A 17,132-nucleotide genomic window follows, 5' to 3' on the forward strand; every position below is an offset into this window, starting at 1 on the left:
AACAGCTTGGAAAATTCCAGAAAATGATGTCATGGCTTTAGAAGCTTCTGATAGGCTAATTGACATAATTTGAGTCAATTGGAGGTGTACCTGTGGATGTATTTCAAGGCCTACCTTCAAACTCAGTGCCTCTTTGATTAACAACATGGGAAAATCAAAAGAAATCAGCCAAGACCTCAGAAAAAAATGGTAGACCTCCACAAGTCTGCTTCATCCTTGGGAGCAATTTCCAAACGCCTGAAAGTACCACGTTCATCTGTACAAACAATAGTACGCAAGTATAAACACCATGGGACCACGCAGCCGTCATACCGCTCAGGAAGGAGACGCGTTCTGTCTCCTAGAGATTAACGTACTTTGGTGCGAAAAGTGCAAATCAATCCCAAAACAACAGCAAAGGACCTTGTGAAGATGCTGGAGGAAACAGGTACAAAAGTATCTATATCCACAGTAAAACGAGTCCTATATCGACATAACCTGAAAGGCTGCTCAGCAAGGAAGAAGCCACTGCTCCAAAACCGCCATAAAAAAGCCAGACTATGGTTTGCAACTGCACATTGGGACAAAGATAGTACTTTTTGGAGAAATGTCCTCTGGTCTGATGAAACAAAAATAGAACTGTTTGGCCATAATGACCATCGTTATGTTTGGAGGAAAAAGGAGGACGTTTGCAAGCCGAAGAACACCATCCCAACCGTGAAGCACGGGGTGGCAGTATCATGCTGTGGGGGTGCTTTGCTGCAGGAGGGACTGGTGCATTTCACAAAATAGATGGCATCATGAGGAAGGAAAATTATGTGGATATATTGAAGCAACATCTCAAGACATCAATCAGGAAGTTAAAGCTTGGTTGCAAATGGGTCTTCCAAATGGACAATGATCCCAAGCATACTTCCAAAGTTGTGGCAAAATAGCTTAAGAACAACAAAGTCAAGGTATTGGAGTGGCCATCACAAAGCCCTGACCTCAATCCTATAGAACATTTGTGGGCAGAACTGAAAAAGCGTGTGTGAGCAAGGAGGCCTACAAACCTGACTCACTTACACCAGCTCTGTCAGGAGGAATGGGCCAAAATTCACCCAACTTATTGTGGGAAGCTTGTGGAAGGCTACCCAAAACATTTGACCCAAGTTAAACAATTTAAAGGCAATGCTACCAAATACTAATTGAGTATATGTAAACTTCTGACCTACTGGGAATGTGATGAAAGAAATAAAAGCTTAAATAAATCATTCTCTCTACTATTATTCTGACATTTCACATTCTTAAAATAAAGTGGTGATCCTAACTGACCTAAAACAGGGAATTTTTACTAGGATTAAACGTCAGGAATTGTGAAAAACTGAGTTTAAATGTATTTGGCTAAGGTGTATGTAAACTTCCGACTTCAACTGTATATCCTGTATTCTCCACATAGCTCATTCTAATATTTCTACTACTGCATTTTATTTACACTGTTCATACACACCACATATTTATTTATACACTGGATTCTTGACATAGCTCACTAATATATCTACTGCTGTACATATCATTCTTAGTATATCTTGTGTAAATTCATCCGGTGTATATACGTATAGATTGCATTTGGATTACTGTTACAATGCTATTTGGGTTAATTGGATTCGTTCCAACATTTCTTAATTTCTTTCTTTTTACTTTTTGGATTATGTGTGTATTGTTTTGTATTGCTAGGTATTACTACACTGTTGGAGCTAGAAACACAAGCATTTTGTTGCCCCGGCGATAACATCTGCAAATCTGTGTACGTGACCAATAAACTTTGATTTGAAGTACCCTTAACAGCATGGTTGAGTACTGTGTAGGGGTATACTGCGCCAGAGTTGGGGCAGTACTATATTAACACCAGTGGCGACCTGTCATTCAGGGCAGAGCCCCACCTGTTTTGAGCCCCACCTGTTTAGTTCTGGCATTAGAGGCACATTTCAGTTTGCAAACAATGTCAAAATAAAAAATATCCCATAGTTAATAAAGCCGCATACAAACATGGTCTCTTTCTTGAGTAAGGCAGCTTCAAAATGCAGCTGTTTCAGCCTAGCTCAGTGCTTTCTGGGCAGCCAGCGAAAGCACAGAGCGTAGGCGTTGCTAATCTTCTCTAGTTGCGCAGTGATTGGTTCAATCTTCTGTTAGGGAATGGCCAGCAGGGATGTAGCTCAGTTGGTGGAGCATAGCATTTGCAACGCCAGGGTTGTGGGTTCGATTCCCACGGGTGGTATGAAAAAAAAAACTTACAAAAAAAATGAAAAGTGTGCACTCACTAACTGTAAGTCGCTCTGGATAAGAGTGTCTGCTAAATGACTAAAATAAATACAAATAAACAGATGTGCCTTCTTAAAAGTTCATTTGTGGAATTTCTTTCCTTCTTAATGCGTTTTAGCCAATCAGTTGTGTTGTGACAAGGTAGGGGGGGTATACAGAAGATAGCCCTATTTGGTAAAAGACCAAGTACATATTATGGCAAGAACAGCTCAAATAAGCAAAGAGAAACAACAGTCCATCATTACTTTAAGACATGAAGGTCTGTCAATACGGAACATTTTAAGAACTTATAACGTTTTTTTCAAGTGCAGTCGCAAAAACCATCAAGCGCTATGATGAAACTGCCTCTCATGAGGACCGCCACAGGAATGGAAGACCTAGAGTTACCTCTGCTGCAGAGGATAAGTTCATTTGAGTTACCAGCCTCAGAAATTGCAGCCCAAATAAATGCTTCACAGAGTTCAAGTAACAGACACATCTCAACATCAGCTGTTCAGAGGAGACTGTGTCAATCAGGCCTTCATGGTCGAATTGCTGCAAAGAAACCACTACTAAAGGACACCAAAAATAAGAAGAGACTTGCTTGGGCCAAGAAACACAAGCAGTGGACATTAGACCGGTGGAAATGTGTCCTTTGGTCTGGAGTCCAAATTGGAGATTGTGGAGGTGTGTTATGCTGTGGGGGTGCTTTGCTGGTGACACTGTCTGTGATTTATTTAGTATTCAAGGCACACTTAACCAGCATGGCTAACACAGCATTCTGCAGCGATACGCCATCCCATCTGGTTTGGGCTTAGCGGGACTATCATTTGTTTTTCAACAGGACAATGATCCAACACACCTCCAGGTTGTGTAAGGGCTATTTTACCAAGAAGGAGAGTGATGGAGTGCTGCATCAGATGACCTGGGCTCCTCAATCCCCCGACCTCAACCCAATTGAGATGGTTTGGGATGAGTCGGACCGCAGAGTGAAGGAAAAGCTGCCAACAAGTGCTCAGCATATGTGGGAACTCCTTCAAAACTGTTGGAAATGCATTCCAGGTGAAGCTGGTTGAGAGAATGCCAAGAGTGTGCAAAGCTGTCATCAAGGCAAAGGGTGGCTATTTGAAGAATCACTTTTGAACACTTTTTTTGGTTACTACATGACTCCACATGTGTTATTTCATAGTTTTGATGTCTTCACTATTATTCTACAATGTAGAAAATAGTAAAAATAAAGAACAACCCTTGAATGAGTAGGTGTGTCCAAACTTTTGACTGGTACTGTATTTAAAATGGTAGGCTAACCACCTCTCTCTCTCTCTGTGTGTGTGGTGACTTAAAGAAGAGTAAAGTTAAGGCTTTGCTGAATTTATCTGAACTAACATATCAGAATTTCTGTCGGTGTCCATATTGAAAGTGCTGAATGAATAGGCCTACTTCATCGCAGATCGTTTGCTTGCACTTGCTTATACTTAGAGCTAAGTGTTAATGATATAAGAACAAACATTATGAATTTATTGAACATAAATGTAATAATGTTTGTGTATGGTTCAAAAGTCAAAACTCATGTCGGCATTCGTTATTATTCTTATTGAGTTCCACAAATCCACAAGGAGTCAGTAGAAACCATATTTATTTAAGCATGTCAGCCATATCAGCTATGGTTTTTAAAAAGGCAGTAAATGAGGCTGAATGAACAGTTACGCTGCCAGACGAGGCTACGCTGATAGCCAGGTGAAGCGGTGGTAAGGATTCACTCCATAGTGCTGAAAATAAATATCTGCTGTTGGGACAGCTTTATGTAGGCCCTAACAGTTTGTGGGCTCCGTTCGTCACCATTATAGTGCAATTAATGTATCGTTTAGTGTTGTGTAGTGGCTTTGAATGCATCCATCTAAAAAAATTGGTTGAGTTTGCCCCACCAAGATTGACATGCTAAAATCGCCACTGATTAACACTAGTGGTAGTTCAGACGAGGACACCAATTCTCACCCTCACAGTTCCCCCAGCCATTGTAGACACTGCAGGCACTTTGCCATCACAGCGATGACTAAAAACCCCTTTCCCTTGACCAACCCCCCTCGTCCCGCACCAAAAGTGGACTGTACTGCACAGTGATGTGCTAGCATCCTAGGGTGGCCTTCAGCGGGTTGGGTTATTCATTTAAAGATTCATCCAGCTCTGAGCCACTTACAACCAGTACAGCTACTATTATTCAGCCCCCAAATATACAACATGCCAGAGTGCATGCTATCAGACCAAGCCAGGGAAAACGCACACACACGCACGCACATTTGATCTCAAATCCAAAATGCTGGAGTACATAAACTAAACGTTTTAGCTTCACTGTCCAAATAAATATGTAGGGGAGTGTATGCATAGCAATCAGTGGTGGAAAAAGTACTCAATTGTCATACTTGAGTAAAAGTAATGATACCTTAATAGAAAATGACTCAAGTAAAAGTGAAAGTCACCCAGTAAAATACTACTTGAGTAAAAGTCTAAAAGTATTTGCTTTTAAATATACTTAAGTATGAAAAGTAAATGTAATTGCTAAAATATACTTAAGTATCAAAAGTAAAAGTATAATTCATTTCAAATTCCTTAGATTAAGCAAACCAGATGGCACAATTTTCTTGTTTCTTATTTATGGATAGCCAGGGGCACACTACAACACTCAGAATAAAGCATTTGTGTTTAGTGAGTCCGCCAGATCAGAGGCAGTAGAGATGACCAGGGATGTTCTCTTGATAAGTATGTGAATTGGACCATTTTCCTGTCCTGCTAAGCATTCAAAATGTAACGAGTACTTTTGGGTGTCATGAAAAATGTATGGAGTAAAAAGTACATCATTTTCTTTAGGAATATAGTGAAGTAAAAGTAAAAGTAGTCAAAAATATGAATAGTAAAGTAAAGTACAGATACTCAAAAGAAATACTTAAGTAGTACTTTAAAGTATTTTTTACTTAAGTACTTTACACCACTGATAGCGATGGAGACTGAATATGTATCGTCATAACCTAGAATGATCATGCCACTGGACATACTGTTGGGCGGTACCAACTGTGACTAATTGATGTGTAGTCCTTTCATATTCTTTTTTTGTTGTTGTACTTTTTACCCCTTTTTCTCCCCAATTGGTAGTTACAGTCTTGTCCCATCACTGCAACTCCCCTACGGACTCGGGAGAGGCGAAGGTCGAGAGCCATGCGTCCTCCGAAACACGACCCTGCCAAGCCGCACTGCTTCTTGACACACTGCTTGCTTAACCCAGAAGCCAGCCGCACCAATGTGTCGGAGGAAACACTGTCCAGCTGGCAACTGAAGTCAGCTTGCAGGCACCCGGCCTGCCACAAGGAGTTGCTAGAGCGCGATGGGACAAGGAAATTCCAGCCGGCTAAAAAACCCTCCCCTAACCCGGATGATGCCAATTGTGCGCCGCCTCATGGGTCTCCTGGTCACTGCCGGCTGTGACACAGCCTGGGATTGAACCCAGGGCTGTAGTGGTGCCTCAAGCACTGCGATGCAGTGCCTTAGAACGCTGCGCCACTCGGGAGGCCCCTTTCATATTCAACACAATCCAGACCATTGCAGATAAAGTTGCTCTGGATAAGAGCATCTGCTAAATGATGCAAATGTAAATGTAATAAAAAATTTACAAACCCCATTTTCGAGAGCATCCAGAGCCATTCTACCTATATTTTCTATCTGCTGCATTCTGAACGTTACACCTCAACAGAACACAATACACCCCAGGTCTGCTACTTTTACACCAGACAACAGTCTGCAGAGGAAAACGGAGCTGAGTAAAACAAAAATGACAGTTCAAAGAGTAGGCAATGACAGAAGTTGAAATGGGAAATGGACTGAAAGTGCTTTAAGTGACAGGGGAAAGGAGTGTGTTTAGAGAGGGTCTCTGACAGGAACAAGAGAGGGGTAAACATACGCCGAGGAGAAAATAAAAGGAAAAAACTAGATGAATTTATAGAGTGTGGCAGCACCAGAGAAGTTGCTTTATTTATCCTTACAGGGGTCTGTGCCCAGGGACATATCAGTTACTGTGTATGACATCATGAAATCCACGGTACTGGCTCTTAAAATGGCCATTGGAATGTCAATGAGAAGAGGGAACAATAGCGGAATCATATTGAAATTCTTTCAACAGTCATCTTTCATTCTTTCATTTTAAGTAATCTTTCTTTCTACATTTCTTTCTTCCATCTATCCATACTGTTTCATCGAAGGCCAAGAATCAACAGCAACACGTTTTAATGCATAGGCTTGTCAAAATATGGCTAGTTTCCTGGACCCGGATGAAGTCTACTGCTTGATGAAAAAATAAGCTCAATGGAGAATCTTCAAATGGGTCCTTAGAGTCTACAAGCATTTAGTGCTGGCTAACAACATGAGGGAGAGGGAACAGTTGGCAGAAAGCCACCGGGGCAGAATAACAAAAATTTGCAAAATGTGATGCAAGTCTCTGTGACCAATTGGGTCATCCTGTATGTGCTGTTTCTTTTGTAGAGAGCTAGCAATTTCATCCAAAATGCATGACTGCAACTTCCTCTGGCCCTTACAACATCCAAAGACACATTTCCTACAGCATCTATTCTTATACTCTCCCTTAAATGAAATAACCCTATTTATAGTAAGCATAATTTTAATTAGTGACCTCAAATATTATACAATACACACAAAGAGCTTGAACTTGCCCAATAAGAACTTGCCCAATGGCTACATTTAGAAAGGGTTTCAGGTACAAGGGGGAGTGTATGCGACAGCCGACACTCCCCGCTGCCACACACACACACTTCACTTGGCTGCACGCCCAACTGTAGTCTGTGTCACTCCTGCTGTCTGCCTAGCTCTCTCGTCCCTCTCTCCCTCTCCATCCTAGTCTGTTCAGCCCTCATTACATATTTTTCTCATTTCCATCCATCTTGAGAATTCTTCCTCCATATTGTGGTCTATCAGTCAGTGGCTTTGCTCTTCATCCAAGGCATCATCAATACATAATTTTACTACATTCACAATCGGGTCCTTCAACAGCTAATGGACAAAACATACTGTATGTAATCTGCATTTTCAGCCAATGACAAACAGTAAACTGTCAAACCCAGATGATGTAGCGATGAGAGTGTGAAATGTGTAGCAGCTGCCTGCACCTCCCAGAAAGACTATAATACACACACTGAAACCTAGCAGACATGATGCAGTCACTGGATGACCTTTCACCCTACGTACCTGACAATGAGGACAGCACTGGATCTCTCCATGTACACAGGCACGCACGCACGCACGCACGCAGGCAGGCAGGCAGGCAGGCACACACAGGAACACACACAGGAACACACACACAAACACACACACAAACACGCATGCATGCACACACACCCTATCTCTCACTTGGTGTATCATAATTGTGAATCAAAGACATTTACAAAGGACGTTGACAGCACCATTGAAAATCCTTCATTTAAAAACCTTACAAATGCCCCCTCTCTCCATCCCTGTTCCAAAGCTAATGGCAGTTGCATGTTTCAATATGACTCCATACATGACTCTATGAGGCTACATCTTACCGTGACTGTCTTGATACGGCCACTGCCTTTGGTACAGGTCCAGCCAGAGCGGTTGAAGAGGAGGCCACACACCTCTCCCTCCAAGCAGGGCGCCATCTCACACCACTGTCTGGCCCTCACGATACGCGCTGAGGGGACAAAGAGAAGAGAGAGAGAGAAGGGGGGGAGAGCGAGAGAGAGAGAGAGAGAGAGAGAGAGAGAGAGAGAGAGAGTTAGAACCTAGGTTAAATTAGATACTGTACATCAACCTTTCAATGTCACACTTTATTTAAAGTGCATTTGAACACAAAAATGGCTTGATGATGGGTAGTGACACTGTCAAACGTGCTATAGATATATAGTGTAATTGCTTTGTTGATGGGCAAGATAGATGCAGAACTTACTCATATTTACTCTTATGGCATGTCAGCATTCATCACTGTTGTGACATTGTATATTAGCTCACTATGCTAATCGGTAGATGCTAGTGCTTTGTCACTGACTGTGAGAGAGAGAGAGAGAGAGAGACAGAGAGACAGAGAGACAGACAGACAGACAGACAGACAGACAGACAGACAGACAGACAGACAGACAGACAGAGAGAGAGAGAGAGAGAGAGAGAGAGAGAGAGAGAGAGAGAGAGAGAGAGAGAGAGAGAGAGAGAGAGAGAGAGATATAGAGAGATAGAGAGATAGATAGATAGATAGATAGAGTGCCTTGCAAAAGTAGTCATCCCCCTTGGTGTTTTTCCTATTTTGTTGCATTACAACCTGTATTTCAATTGATTTTTATTTGGATTTCATGTTATGGACATACACAAAATAGTCCAAATTGGTGAAGTGAAATGAAAAAAATAACTTGTTTCAAAGAATTCTAAAAAATAAATAACGGAAAAGTGTTGCGTGCATATGTATTTACCCCCTTTGCTATGAAGCCCCTAAATAAGATCTGGTGCAACCAATTACCTTCAGAAGTCACATAATTAGTTAAATAAAGTCCACCTGTGTGCAATCTAAGTGTCACATGATCTGTCACATGATCTCAGTATAGATACACCTGTTCTGAAAGGCCCCAGAGTCTGCAACACCACTAAGCAAGGGGCACCACCAAGCAAGCGGCACCATGAAGACCAAGGAGCTCTCCAAACAGGTCAGGGACAAAGTTGTGGAGAAGTACATATCAGGGTTGGGTTAAAAAAAAATATCCGACACTTTGAACATCCCACGGAGCACCATTAAATCCATTATTAAAAAATTGAAAGAATATGGCACCACAACAAACCTTCCAAGAGAGGGCCGCCCACCAAAACTCACAGACCAGGCAAGGAGGGCATTAATCAGAGAGGCAACAAAGAGACCAAAGATAACCCTGAAGGAGCTGCAAAGCTCCACAGCGGAGATTGGAGTATCTGTTCATAGGACCACTTTAAGCCGTACACTCCACAGAGCTTGGCATTACGGAAGAGTGGCCAGAAAAAAGCCATTGCTTAAAGAAAAAAATAAGCAAACACGTTCGGTGTTCACCAAAAGGCATGTGGGAGACTCCCCAAACATATGGAAGAAGGTACTCTGGTCAGATGAAAATTGAGCTTTTTGGCCATAAAGGAAAATGTCTGGCGCAAACCAAACACCTCTCATCACTCCGAGAACACCATCCCCACAGTAAAGGATGGTGGTGGCAGCATCATGCTGTGGGGATGTTTTTCATCGGCAGGGACTGGGAAACTGGTCAGAATTGAAGAAATGATGGATGACGCTAAATACAGGGAAATTCTTGAGGGAAACCTGTTTCAGTCTTCCAGAGATTTGAGACTGGGACGGAGGTTCACCTTCCAGCAGGACAATGACCCTAAGCATACTGCTAAAGCAACACTTGAGTGGTTTAAAGGGAAACATTGAAATGTCTTGGAATGGCCTAGTCAAAGCCCAGACCTCAATCAAATCAAATCACATTTTATTTGCCACATGCGCCCGAATACAACAGGTGTAGACATTACAGTGAAATGCTTACTTACAAGCCCTTAACCAACAATGCAGTTTTTAAGAAAAATAAAATAAAAAAGCAAATAATTAAAGAGCAGCAGTAAAATACAATAACAGTAGGGAGGTTATATACAGTGAGGGAAACAAGTATTTGATCCCCTGCTGATTTTGTACGTTTTCCCACTGACAAAGAAATGATCAGTCTATAATTTTAATGGTAGGTTTATTTGAACAGTGAGAGACAGAATAACAACAAAAAAATCCAGAAAAACGCATGTCAAAAATGTTAAAAATTGATTTGCATTTTAATGAGGGAAATAAGTATTTGACTCCCTCTCAATCAGAAAGATTTCTGGCTCCCAGGTGTCTTTTATACAGGTAACGAGCTGAGATTAGGAGCACACTCTTAATGGAAGAAACACAAAATAACTGTCAATCTCCCTCGGCCTGGGGCTCCATGCAAGATCTCACCTCGTGGAGTTGCAATGATCATGAGAACGGTGAGGAAATTAGCCCAGAACTACACAGGAGGATCTTGTCAATGATCTCAAGGCAGCTGGGACCATAATCACCAAGAAAACAATTGGTAACACAATACGCCGTGAAGGACTGAAATCCTGCAGCGCCCGCAAGGTCCCCCTGCTCAAGAAAGCACATATACATGCCCGTCTGAAGTTTGCCAATGAACATCTGAATGATTCAGAGGAGAACTGGGTGAAAGTGTTGTGGTCAGATGAGACCAAAATGGAGCTCTTTGGCATCAACTCAACTCGCCGTGTTTGGAGGAGGAGGAATGCTGCCTATGACCCCAAGAACACCATCCCCACCGTCAAACATGGAGGGGGAAACATAATGCTTTGGGGGTCTTTTTCTGCTAAGGGGACAGGACAACTTCACCGCATCAAAGGGACGATGGACGGGGCCATGTACTGTCAAATCTTGGGTGAGAACCTCCTTCCCTCAGCCAGGGCATTGAACATGGGTTGTGGATGGGTATTCCAGCATGACAATGACCCAAAACGCACGGCCAAGGCAACAAAGGAGTGGCTCAAGAAGAAGCACATTAAGGTCCTGGAGTGGCCTAGCCACTCTCCAGACCTTAATCCCATAGAAAATCTGTGGAGGGAGCTGAAGGTTCGAGTTGCCAAACGTCAGCCTCGAAACCTTAATGACTTGGAGAAGATCTGCAAAGAGGAGTGGGACAAAATCCCTCCTGAGATGTGTGCAAACCTGTTGGCCAACTACAAGAAACGTCTGACCTCTGTGATTGCCAACAAGGGTTTTTGCCACCAAGTACTAAGTCATGTTTTGCAGATGGGTCAAATACTTATTTCCCTCATTAAAATGCAAATCAATTTATAACATTTTTGACATGCGTTTTTCTGGATTTTTTTGTTGTTATTCTGTCTCTCACTGTTCAAATAAACCTACCATTCAAATTATAGACTGATCATTTCTTTGTCAGTGGGCAAACGTACAAAATCAGCAGGGGATCAAATACTTTTTTCCCTCACTGTACAGGGGGTACCGGTACAGAGTCAATGTGCGGGGGCACCGGTTAGTCGAGGTAATTGAGGTAATAAGTACATGTGGGTAGAGTTAAAGTGACTGTGCATGAATAATAAACAGAGTAAAATTGTGGACCATGACAGTTTGTTAGTGATGTGGACACCAAGGAACTTGAAGCTCTCAACCTGTTCCACTACAGCCCCGTCAATGAGAATGGGGGCGTGCTGTCCTCTTTTTTTTCCTGTAGTCCATAATCATCTCCTTTGTCTTGATCACATTGAGGGAGAGGTTGTTATCCTGGCACCACACGGCCAGGTCTCTGATCTCCTCCCTATAGGCTGTCTCATCATTGTCGGTGATCAGGCCTACCACTGTTGTGTCGTCTGCAAACTTAATGATGGTGTTGGAGTCGTGCCTGGCCATGCAGTCATGGGTGAACAGGGAGTACAGGATGGGACTGAGTACACACCCCTGAGGGGCCCCTGTGTGGAGGATCAGCGTGGCAGATGTGTATTTACCTACTCTTACCACCTGGGGGCGGCCCGTCAGGAAGTCCAGGCTTCAGTTGCAGAGGGAGGTGTTTAGTCCCAGGGTCCTTAGCTTAGTGATGAGCTTTGAGGGCACTATGGTGTTGAACGCTGAGTTGTAGTCAATGAATAGCATTCTCACATAGGTGTTCATCTTGTCCAGGTGGGAAAGGGCAGTGTGGAGTGCAATAGAGATTGCATCATCTGTGGATCTGTTGGGGCAGTATGCAAATTGGAGTGGGTCTAGGGTTTCTGGGATAATGGTGTTGATGTGAGCCATGACCAGCCTTTCATAGCACTTCATGGCTACAGACGTGAGTGCTACGGGTCGGTAGACATTTAGGCAGGTTATCTTAGTGTCCTTGAGCACAGGGACTATGGTGGTCTGCTTGAAACATGTTGGTATTACAGACTCAGTCAGGGACATGTTGAAAATGTCAGTGAAGACACTTGCCAGTTGGTCAGCGCATGCTCGGAGTACATGTCCTGGTAATCCATCTGGCCCATGCGGCCTTGTGAATGTTGACCTGCTTAAAAGTCTTACTCACATCGGCTACAGGGAGCTTGATCACATAGTTATCCGGAACAGCTGATGCTCTCATGCATGCTTCAGTGTTGCTTGCCTCGAAGCGAGCATGAAGTGATTTAGCTCGTCTGGTAGGCTTGTGTCACTGGGCAGCTCGCGGCTGTGCTTCCCTTTGTAGTCTGTAATAGTTTTCAAGTGCTGCCACATCCGACGAGCGTCAGAGCCGGTGTAGTACGATTCAATCTTAGTCCTGTATTGACTCTTTGCCTGTTTGATGGTTCGTCGGAGGGCATAGCGGGATTTCTAATAAGCGTCCGGGTTAGAGTCCCGCTCCTTGAAAGCGGCAGCTCTACCCTTTAGCTCAGTGCTGATGTTGCCTGTAATCCATGGCTCTGGTTGGGGTATGTACGTATGGTCACTGTAGGGATGACGTCATCGATGCACTTATTGATGAAGCCAGTGACTGATGTGGTGTACTCCTCAATGCTATCTGAAGAATCCCGGAACATACTCCAGTCTGTGCTAGCAAAACAGTCCTGTAGCTTAGAATCTGCGTCATCTGACCACTTTCTTATTAACTGAGTCACGGGTGCTTCCTGCTTTAGTTTTTGCTTATAAGCAGGAATCAGGAGGATAGAGTTATGGTCTTATTTGCCAAATGGAGGGCGAGGGAGAGCATTGTACGCGTCTCTGTGTGTGGAGTAAAGGTGGTCTAGAGTTTTTTTCCCTCTGGTTGCACATTTAACATGCTGGTAGAAATTAGGTAGAACGGATTTAAGTTTCACTGCATTAAAGTCCTCGGCCACCAGGAGCGCTGCCTCTGGATGAGCGTTTTCCTGTTTACTTATGGCCTTATACAGCTCATTAAGTGCAATCTTAGTGCCTGCATCGGTTTGTGGTGGTAAATAGACAGCTACAAAAAATATAGATGAAAACTCTCTTGGTAAATAGTGAGAATCTGTGGTATGACTTAAAGATTGCTGTACACCAGCGGAGTCCATCCAACTTGAAGGAGCTGGAGCAGTTTTGCCTTGAAGAATGGGCAAAAATCCCAGTGGCTAGATGTGCCAAGCTTATAGAGACATATCCCAAGAGACTTGCAGCTGTACTTGCTGCACGCTCAAGTTTTCTGTTTTTTTGTCAAATTTGTTCTTTGCTTCACAAGAAAAAATATTTTGCATCTTCAAAGTGGTAGGCATGTTGTGTAAATCAAATGATACAAACCCCCCAAAAATCAGTTTTAATTCCAGGTTGTAAGGCAACAAAATAGGAAAAATGCCAAGGGGGGTGAATGAGCTAAGAGAGAAAGCAAGAAGAGCATTCTATGCCATTAAAAGGAACATTAAAATTCCAATTAATATCTGGCTCAAAATATTCCAATCAGTTATAGAACCAATTGCTCTACAGTTGAAGTCGGAAGTTTACATACACTTAGGTTGGAGTCATTAAAACTTGTTTTTCAACCACTCCACATATTTCTTGTTATTATTTCACTTATAATTCACTGTATCACAATTCCAGTGGGTCAGAAGTTTACATACACTAAGTTGACTGTGCCTTTAAACAGCTTGGAAAATTCCAGAAAATGATGTCATGGCTTTAGAAGCTTATGATAGGCTAATTGAAATAATTTGAGTCAATTGGAGGTGTACCTGTGGATGTATTTCAAGGCCTATCTTCAAACTCAGTGCCTCTTTGCTTGACATCATGAGAAAATCAAAAGAAATCAGCCAAGACCTCAGAAAAAAAACTGTAGACCTCCACAAGTCTGGTTCATCCTTGGGAGCAATTTCCAAATGCCAGATGGTACCAGGTTCATCTGTACAAACAACAGTACGCAAGTATAAACACCATGGGACCACGCAGCCGTCATACCGCTCAGGAAGGAGACGCGTTCTGTCTCCTAGAGATGAACGTACTTTGGTGCGAAAAGTGCAAATCAATACCAGAACAACAACAAAGGACCTTGTGAAGATGCTGGAGGAAACAGGTACAAAAGTATCTACAGTGGGGAGAACAAGTATTTGATACACTGCCGATTTTGCAGGTTTTCCTACTTACAAAGCATGTAGAGGTCTGTAATTTTTTATCATAGGTACACTTCAACTGTGAGAGACGGAATCTAAAACAAAAATCCAGGAAATCACATTGTATGATTTTTAAGTAATTAATTTACATTTTATTGCATGACATAAGTATTTGATCACCTACCAACCAGTAAGAATTCCGGCTCTCACAGACCTGTTAGTTTTTCTTTAAGAAGCCCTCCTGTTCTCCACCTATTACCTGTATTAACTGCACCTGTTTGAACTCGTTACCTGTATAAAAGACACCTGTCCACACACTCAATCAAACAGACTCCAACCTCTCCACAATGGCCAAGAACAGAGAGCTGTGTAAGGACATCAGGGATAAAATTGTAGACCTGCACAAGGCTGGGATGGGCTACAGGACAATAGGCAAGCAGCTTGGTGAGAAGGCAACAACTGTTGCCGCAATTATTAGAAAATGGAAGAAGTTCAAGATGACGGTCAATCACCCTCGGTCTGGGGCTCCATGCAAGATCTCACCTCGTGGGGCATCAATGATCATGAGGAAGTTGAGGGATCAGCCCAGAACTACATGGCAGGACCTGGTCAATGACCTGAAGAGAGCTGGGACCACAGTCTCAAAGAAAACCATTAGTAACACACTACGCCGTCATGGATTAAAATCCTGCAGCGCACGCAAGGTCCCCCTGCTCAAGCCAGCGCATGTCCAGGCCCGTCTGAAGTTTGCCAATGACCATCTGGATGATCCAGAGGAGGAATGGGAGAATGTCATGTGGTCTGATGACACAAAAATAGAGCTTTTTGGTCTAAACTCCACTCGCCGTGTTTGGAGGAAGAAAAAGGATGAGTACAACCCCAAGAACACCATCCCAACCGTGAAGCATGGAGGTGGAAACATCATTCTTTGGGGATGCTTTTCTGCAAAGGGGACAGGACGACTGCACCGTATTGAGGGGAGGATGGATGGGGCCATGTATCGCGAGATCTTGGCCAACAACCTCCTTCCCTCAGTAAGAGCATTGAAGATGGGTCGTAGCTGGGTCTTCCAGCATGACCACGACCCGAAACACACAGCCAGGGCAACTAAGGAGTGGCTCCGTAAGAAGCATCTCAAGGTCCTGGAGTGGCCTAGCCAGTCTCCAGACCTGAACCCAATAGAAAATCTTTGGAGGGAGCTGAAAGTCCGTATTGCCCAGCGACAGCCCCGAAACCTGAAGGTCTGTATGGAGGAGTGGGCCAAAATCCCTGCTGCAGTGTGTGCAAACCTGGTCAAGACCTACAGGAAACGTATGATCTCTGTAATTGCAAACAAAGGTTTCTGTACCAAATATTAAGTTCTGCTTTTCTGATGTATCAAATTCTTATGTCATGCAATAAAATGCAAATTAATTACTTAAAAATCATACAATGTGATTTTCTGGATTTTTGTTTTAGATTCCGTCTCTCACAGTTGAAGTGTACCTATAATAAAAATGACAGACCTCTACATGCTTTGTAAGTAGGAAAACCTGCAAAATCGGCAGTGTATCAAATACTTGTTCTCCCCACTGTATATCCACAGTAAAACGAGTCCTATATCGACATAACCTGAAAGGCTGCTCAGCAAGGAAGAAGCCACTGCTCCAAAACCGCCATAAAAAAGCCAGACTACGGTTTGCAACTGCACATGGGGACAAAGATCGTACTTCTTGGAGAAATGGCCTCTGGTCTGATGAAACAAAATAGAACTGTTTGGCCATAATGACCATCGTTATGTTTGGAGGAAAAAGGGGATAGCTTGCAAGCCGAAGAACACCATCCCAACTGTGAAGAACGGGGGTGGCAGCATCATGCTGTGGGGGTATTTTGCTGCAGGAGAGACTGGTGCACTTCACAAAATAGATGGCATCATGAGGAAGGAAAATTATGTGGATATATTGAAGCAACATCTCAAGACATCAGTCAGGAAGTTACAGCTTGGTCACAAATGGGTCTTCCAAATGGACATTGACCCCAAGCATACTTCCAAAGTGGTGGCAAAATGGCTTAAGGACAACAAAGTCAAAGTATTGGAGTGGCCATCACAAAGCCCTGACCTCAATCCTATAGAAGATTTGTGGGCAGAACTGAAAACGTGTGTGCGAGCAAGGAGGCCTACAAACCTGACTCAGTTACACCAGCTCTGTCAGGAGGAATGGGACAAAATTCACCCAACTTATTGTGGGAAGCTTGTGAAAGGCTACCCAAAACGTTTGACCCAAGTTAAACAATTTAAAGGCAATGCTACCAAATACTAATTGAGTGTACCAAATACTAACTTCTGACCCACTGGGAATGTGATGAAATAAATAAAAGCTTTAATAAATAATTTTCTCTACTATTATTCTGACATTTCACATTCTTAAAATAAAGTGTCTGATCCTAACTGACCTAAAACAGAGAATTTTTACTAGGATTAAATGTCAGGAATTACAAAAAACTGAGTTTAAATGTATTTGGCTAAAGTGTATGTAAACCTCCGACTTCAACTGTATATGGCTGCGAAGTATGAGGTCCATTCTCCAATAATGAATTGACCAAATGGGACAAACATCGATCAAAATTACGCATGTAGAGCAGAATTGGGCCAATACCTTCCTTATTCGAATTTGACATGCATCTAAAAACAAGCGACCCCAAAATATTTAATCACACAGCCCTACAATGTCAAGAGATGAAACAAGAGAAGAGGCTGA

General features: G+C 42.9%; 1 protein-coding gene across 1 annotated transcript in view; it reads right to left on the reverse strand.

Annotated features, from left to right (window-relative positions):
• The window catches only part of LOC311147971 (chemokine-like protein TAFA-5), a gene marked incomplete at both ends in the record, with an annotated part of 51,719 nt that overhangs the window by 19,639 nt on the left and 14,948 nt on the right, over positions 1-17,132 (reverse strand). Inside the window, one exon of the mRNA XM_084184836.1 lies at positions 7,845-7,972. Coding sequence (XP_084040962.1) covers positions 7,845-7,972 — 128 coding nt within the window. The remainder of the gene's footprint in view (positions 1-7,844; positions 7,973-17,132) is intronic.

This window comes from Coregonus lavaretus (genome assembly GCF_964263955.1).
Source record: "Coregonus lavaretus genome assembly, chromosome: 20".
Taxonomy (NCBI): Eukaryota; Metazoa; Chordata; class Actinopteri; order Salmoniformes; family Salmonidae; genus Coregonus; species Coregonus lavaretus.